General features: G+C 31.6%; 1 protein-coding gene across 1 annotated transcript; it reads right to left on the reverse strand.

The window, feature by feature from the left end:
• Nucleotides 1-5,856: 5,856 nt before the first annotated feature.
• On the reverse strand, nt 5,857-7,379 carry LOC128187640 (uncharacterized). Its single transcript, XM_052858045.1, has 4 exons — nt 7,375-7,379; nt 6,606-6,747; nt 6,373-6,523; nt 5,857-5,977 (listed from the first exon to the last, which is right to left on the reverse strand). Exons 1-4 carry the CDS (start codon nt 7,377-7,379, stop codon nt 5,910-5,912), a joined length of 366 nt encoding a protein of 121 aa, XP_052714005.1. The 3' UTR covers nt 5,857-5,909.
• Nucleotides 7,380-7,435: the final 56 nt, after the last annotated feature.

The following is a 7,435-nucleotide window of genomic DNA, read 5'->3' on the forward strand; positions in this document are numbered from 1 at the left end:
TTCTACAACATCATTACTTTGAATCTGGTATTTATACGTTTTTTCCGCAAACTCAACAAAATCTGTTCAAGTAAATTACAGCTTAATAAATCTGTTGTTATTTCGCAATGGTTCTTGTATTAAATATTCTGATGCTTGAGTTCACTTATCAAACACTGGCTGTTAATTTAGGACCATGCATCTGTTGATTGCAATTCAAACAGAAGTGTGTTTCTTCTGTAAAATAAATATATGGATGAATTTACGGGCTGTTTAAAAAAAAACAGGATCAATTTTTTTCAATGCAAAAGAGTGGTTAATGAATCCTGTAGTATTAACGAGTTCTTTCGGAGCCGTCATTAGTTCTCTACCCGTTTGACTCTCGGGGGGTCGCGGGGATGTGATATAAATCGTCGCATTTAAAGTTTGTCTTTCTTTTCCACAGGTACAATATTGGTTGAGTATTAGAAATGTCTTAATGGGGCATTTTATACGGAAAAATAATTGTTGACCAAAGTAGTGACCATGCCACTTTAATTTTTTAGACAATACTATGCAAGAATCCAGAATTCACATATAGCTTACTTTTTATAGTCCTTATTATTTAATATCAAGAAAAAAGTTTATTCATGCTGCTAATAGTATGAACTGCATTAATGCCAAAATGCCATTTCACACTATGAATTACAAAAAACTTAGTCTTTGTATATTTCACGCTATAAATGAAATTATGATACGATGTCATGAAATCACATCTATCATACAATTAACTATTTAAAAACTTTATATTCATGTATACTTAATAAGCTTATCAAAATTTCTAAAGCTCCAGACAGTTTTTCAATTGTAGCATGCTTTTCTTATTTTTAATTATTTTGACCATTACTATGATTAAGTATAAAGAATAAAGAACAACGAAGCATTTTCAATATAAAAAAAATCATAAAATCTTTTTAAATGCTTTATAAAAAGTCAAGAAAGTAAAAGCACCATACGCTATGAAAATCACAGCATAAATACTGCGCAAGTTTCCTATTCACAATAATAACAGCTACCCAGCTGTTCTTCGTAGAGTTTTTACAACTGAATCAAATCCTTTGTTATTCCATTTGTTTATGAGGTCTTTATCTTACATGTAAGTGTGCCGTGATATACGTTGCATGCGCTATTTGGTTTCTATCCCAAAAGTGAGTAGCTCTAATGTAGCGGTCTTAATGACTTGTCGTTTCAAGACATTTTGGTCTTTATCGTAAGTCATCAATTCTTCACACCTTAAAATAGTTTTGTGGTCTTTGTAAAAAAGAAAATAGCGATCTGCGATAAATATTATGAATTTGGAATTACAGATTCATAGTTAAAGATAGCATTTTTAAAGTTTATAGGCAAATAAAGCAAATGTGAAAAAGGAAACAAACCTTTCGTGAGCCGCGCCCGGCCTTGACCATGGCAACTGCTCTTGCAGGTTCTTGGGCAGACATTCACCGCATTTTACTCAATTGGTGTTATGTTTTTCATATGCAACTAAAGTTAGGAAACTGATTAGAAAGGATTGTTCAGAAAAACACACCCGATAAACATTTCGAACTTCACTCCACGCTTTTCAACAAATATGCGGTCATGGTCGAGTACTTATTTACCCAGTTACGATTTTTTTTTACATGGACAGTTAAGGATGGTGATAAGAAGACGATGGTGGCAACGATATTAAAATTGAAGTTAAGGTTTCATAAAATATTAAAAATTGGGCGTTAGAAATTTTGGCCAGTATACATTTATGCTTTCTTAACAGAATTGTCATGGTGTTTGGTTTTCATTTGAGATTTCTGTAAGACTGAGATTCTTTTTTTTTTAGAAGTCTTCAAGCATTTACACTTTTACACTCTTACGCGTTACACTTTTGAAATATCTTTTACAAGTACAAATTACAATCGGCAGCCTATGGTGTATTCTCAACATCATAGTTTTAATCAAAAAATTCTGTGTAAAAAATATAATGAGATATTTAAAATCTCGTAAATTTAGCTTAACATTATGACACGAGATGGTGTATATTTTTACGCATTCCAAATTTCTATGTTTTGAAAAAGGATAGTAAATCTGATTATTTTAAAGAATTTGTAATTTTGCCAGGTTTTATATGTTAATGATGCCATGAATAGACACTTTGGTTCATTATACAATGGAAAACATATTTTTGTAATGAAACATTTGAAGATGAATAACAGAACTCCGTAATTCGTTAACTGAGTAACACCTAAGTTTGTGGATTCAATCTGCACAAATACACGTATGCTTGTGAGGTTGTTTTATGATTGTGATTTGTGATATACCATCAAACAAAATACCTAAAATATTAAATAATATGTAAAGATCCAATCTTAATTTTTAAAATCACCTTGAATAAAAGTATTTAGATAATTATGATTGAGTTTTATTGACATTCTATTTGCCGACTTGAAAAAAACAATGCAGCATTTGAACATGGACGTGTAACAATAAATAGATTTTCAGAAATACAAGCATCAATTCGTATGCACATTGTACATTATAAATCTATTTCCTTTTTTAATAAATTGCATTTTATAATCATTTGTTTAATAGGTTTTTTTTTGTAAAAATCGGATTTAAAAAAGAAGGGGGCATAGCACGCTTGGCTTCCTTTGCGTTGATACATGTACGTGTGTGGCAATGCACTTTGAAAAAATGAAGCATTTTGAATAAAAAAAATTCAAATTGCGTAAATTTTTACCAAGTTAACCCACTTTGAAAAAAATTTACAAAGTGCGTTATGAATGTACATCAATATTTTTTAGTATCGACACTCTTAACGCACTTTGAAAAAATACGTAAAATCACAAGTTCTGGAATATTGAATTTCTAACTTGTTGATAGTATGATGATTTGTTACCAATCGTGAATCTAATTTACTGTATTTAGAACAGGGATTGGGTGGGGGTTAACCAAAGATACAGGTCAAATACATGTACCAGTACATCATTTAATGTACTAAAACATATGATATTTAGAAACTTTTGTGTAAACTTTTAAGATCGGAAAAAGAAATATGTTCTGTATAAGTACATGCAATGATATTGAAAAAAACGAGATGGTCGAACAATAATTTCTCCATTGTTATGTTAAAGAATCTATGTGTTTCAACAGTAACCCTCTTTTCGTAGTCTAATCAAATAAATCACTTTAATATAAGAATATTAATATTAACGAACATTAAATTATTATAAACTATATAATAAACATTAGGATGTCGTTTTATTTTCTCGCACTGATCTTCTAAAATATCCTATTGTTTTTGATAAACATAACTAACGTATCCTTTTTTCACATCATGTTTGTTTACAAACACATGTAATAAGCCAGTTGAAATGTGTTATACATTGATCTCCATTATCAATATATAGAAATCATATTCGTTCGGGCATAGCCCAATATACCAGATAAGAAGTAAAGAAAGTGGGCGCTTAAGATGTGGATTCGGCAGGAATCTGGGCGCACAAGAAGAGTGAAAATTTCATTGATTAATTTTGGACATTTTTCGAATAATAACCGTTATTTGGTTTCTGTTGGACGTAGAATGGGCAGAAAAATGTTTGAAATGCAAAAGGTTTTGTCATAATATGGGCCTAAATATAGCAACACGGCGGAATTGATGCAAAATCGTACTTATTTACATCTGTTTTTAAATGATTCTGATGTCTCTGGGTCTTCTCTCCACAAATTTTAAACTTGTAAAGATGACTTAATTCAACATTAAAAACGTCGCTTTTTAAATAAAGATGGAGAGATGACCCAGAGATGACTAATTTTATACCTTTTCAAAATATTTTTGGAAGATAATAAAACAAAGTCCAAAGATATGACAATATTGTCTCCAACACTACTTTATACCGTAATTTTCAAAGTCTCGCATGGCTCACTGGTTTTGGTCTGGATTTTGAAGACTTTCACGCAGTGTTTTGGGTTCAAATCCTGCTCGAGACTCAAATTAACTTTTTTAAAAACCTTTTTTTAAAATGTATGTTGATATAACATTATGTTGAATTATACTAGGATACCGGTATATTTTGATTAGTCGTTATTGATTTCTGCCGTATGAACACTATTTTCTGTTCTTATTACTAGTTTATTATGATATACAGTATAATTCAATTAAAATATATATGAATGTGCATTAAAATTTCCAATATAAAGTTTTATCGGTTTACCCCTCATTTCCCTTTTCAGAAAGCTTGTGAGTTTTATTCAATAGCCAGAATAGACTTGTACTTAAACTCTCTCAACACAATATAGTTTGAGTAATCAATTTTTGTTCAAACCTGTACATAGCATTTCGAGGATATAGATATTTAAACCCCAATTGGTTCGTGTCGATGGTTCCTGCAAACTCACTATCTTGTGCGCCCAGTTTCTTTGCAGCATACTCAAAAAAGGAAAATGCAGTTGCTAAGCGATTAAGTTTATGTCATATTTGAATAACTTAAATCTTCCGAATTGTTCTTTTTGTGTAAATTGTCGGTATTGTCTTATGAGAAAAGAAAAAAAAATATCTAGAAACTGTTTATCAAGTTAGCTGAGAATACAATGGGTTCTTTTTTAAATATACCACATTAAGCTACACAAGGTTAAAACAATCATTTATTGCATATAAAAGTATCATAAAACTATCAACTATTTTGACTAAGCCCTGAACAATTTTTTTCAAAGTGCGTCAATATCGACGATATCAACGCACTTTGAAAAAAAAATTGTTTTTCAATGTGCGTTGACTTGGTCCCAAAATTAACGCACTTTGAATTTTTTTTCAAAGTGGGTAATTTTTCAAAGTGCGTTGTAACATACGTGTTTGATTTAAGCAACTGGTTGATGTAAACAACCAGTTCTATTTTTAACATTGGTGTGATAAGTTTTAGGTAAATGAAAAACATGCTGCGAATTAAAACATATATTTACATCCACCAAGTATATTTCCCTCTAATTCTTACAGTAATTGATTGCAATTCATAGCTCTGTAGAAACTGACAAGACAGATATTTACTCGCCCCGTTTATCTATTGGTCGAAACCTTCATCTACCTACGAAGCATCACAGACTGCATGAAATAATCTGATAATGTCGGACTCAAATACCCATAGAAGACGATTTGGTTGTTTCTTTTATCAAATTTTCTGATTAACAATAATTAAGGTTAATTTTAATTACTTATTACATATTTTTTATTACTCTGTTAAAAGGTGTAAATGTAAACAATAAAATGCTTTCTTTGATGATTCATGCGGGTTACGAAGGTTGCGATCATTATGTCGCGCATGAATCACCCGAAAAAGTATTTTTATGTTTAAATGTTGAATATTTTTAAATATTTACATTTTCCAGTGTCTTTGCCTGTGATAACACTACGTATCGATTTTGTACTATATAACCCATAAAACAAATGACGCCAAATCGAGGCGCCAGCGAGGTTTGCTTATTAATATTTAAATATATAATCGTACGATGGCCTCAAATTATATAAATATAAGTAATTAGGAATCATTCTTTGAATATTATGAGATAATAATTTTGGTCGGGGTGTGATCAAATCTATCATAAAGCCCTTCGGGCTTTATTGGATTTGATCACGCCCCGACCGAAATTATCACCTCATAATACTCAAAAAATGATTCCATATTCCTTATTTAATCACGATTTAACGACTTCGGTTCGTTGAATTATCTTCATTTTTTTGTGCATGCACCAAGACATTCAAAGGACTAAATTGTGTATTGACTATGTGTGGTCGACTGAAAGGATCATAAGATAATCACTTTCCCAAAGCTAACGCCTAATAGTGTGTTTAATTTGAACATGTCAACAAATTAAAAATCACGTCACTAGTGCTCCAGAATGTGATTTATTTTGGTATCAACTGTTCTCTAACATATTCCGAACATTATTTCAGCTTCAGCTTTGTGTAGTTCTGTCTTCGAAATTTGTTGGTTTCCTTCAAGAAAGAAACAGAAATATTATAAATATTCGAGAGTAACGCATATTGCATTATTTCTTGCATTGATGCAAATATAAGGACAATTTTACATCTATGTCGTTATGTTTCCTGTCAAACCTTTAGTCTCCTGATTCAATCAGCTACCATAAGCAACTAATTTGTGGAGTTGATAGTCAATAAAGAGTTCAATAATTTTTCAAAGCCAGTCATGCACAGAATATTCTAAGTTGATTTTGTGGATATGCATCAGGCTTTGACTTGAATAAGTAAATCATGATTGTTTTTTTTTATTAAACTAGGCAATTTATTGTTTGTGCGTAATATTTACTTCAATTCACACATATTTCGGCCATATCGTTTTAACCATAACATTTCATAATGAGAAAACTAACCGTCCTTATCTGTAGCTTGAAAGGCTGACGCCGAATCTTCTTCTTTGACAAACGGATAGGCTACGGAAGAAAACTCCTCTAAATCAACATGGCCGTCTCCGTTCTTGTCCCAGGCAGCAAAGTCGCAGGGTAGTGAGGAACTTTCGGACACCTTACATCAGAGGTTTAATAAAAAAGGAGAAATTATAACAAACTATGTCTTTGAATAAAGATCGAAACATATTTGTACTTACTTCGTTTCTTTTTCCAAAACAGACCCATCGGCAAAATCCAGCAACACAGATTCTGCGACAGCGACGTCTCCTCCTCCATGCACCCTCCGATTCGCCAATCAGACACCACGTGGTCACGAGTAATACAAGAAAATAGTGAAAGCTTCATTCTAAAGGAAACAAACATATAGATGTAAACAACTTGTTTAAAAATACACCACTAATAACTTCATTTTATAGAGATTTAATATTAATTGTTTAAGGGTATTAGGACTTTTAAATTCCATTTTAATATACATTCTTCTTGATGAAAATATCAGTGTACATACCTGTCTGTAGTGTTCACAATAGTCACCTTATTGTCACTTTGAAACGGATATTTATACAGGTTTTTAAAAAAATAATCGACAAAATCTGTTAAAATGATTTACAACATAATAAGTCTGCTGTTGATTTTCAATAGCTCTTTTCGCTTAATAAACTGCAGCTTGGGTTCACTAATCAAACACTTTTAATATGGGGCCATACTTCTGGTTATTGCAAATCCCACTGACGTGTCACTCCTCTGTAAAATAATGATATGGATTAATTTTCAGTTTGCGAAAATGACCGAAATTCCAATACAAAACAGACTGGTGAACGCTTCAATTTACGTAACATTAAGAATTGTTCTTTAATACCCGTTTGACTCACGTTGCAAGGGTGTGTGTGTGTGTGTGTGTGTGTGTGTGTGTGTGTGTGTGTTTAAAGTGGTGATATAAGTAGCCAGTTTATGGTTCATCCTTTTTACTCCATGCTACAAGTTACAATATGTTCCTGTTGTATTTCCTAACTTGCCGAGTGCGGAATAA

This window comes from Crassostrea angulata, chromosome 6 (genome assembly GCF_025612915.1).
Source record: "Crassostrea angulata isolate pt1a10 chromosome 6, ASM2561291v2, whole genome shotgun sequence".
In the NCBI taxonomy this organism is placed as follows: Eukaryota; Metazoa; Mollusca; class Bivalvia; order Ostreida; family Ostreidae; genus Magallana; species Magallana angulata.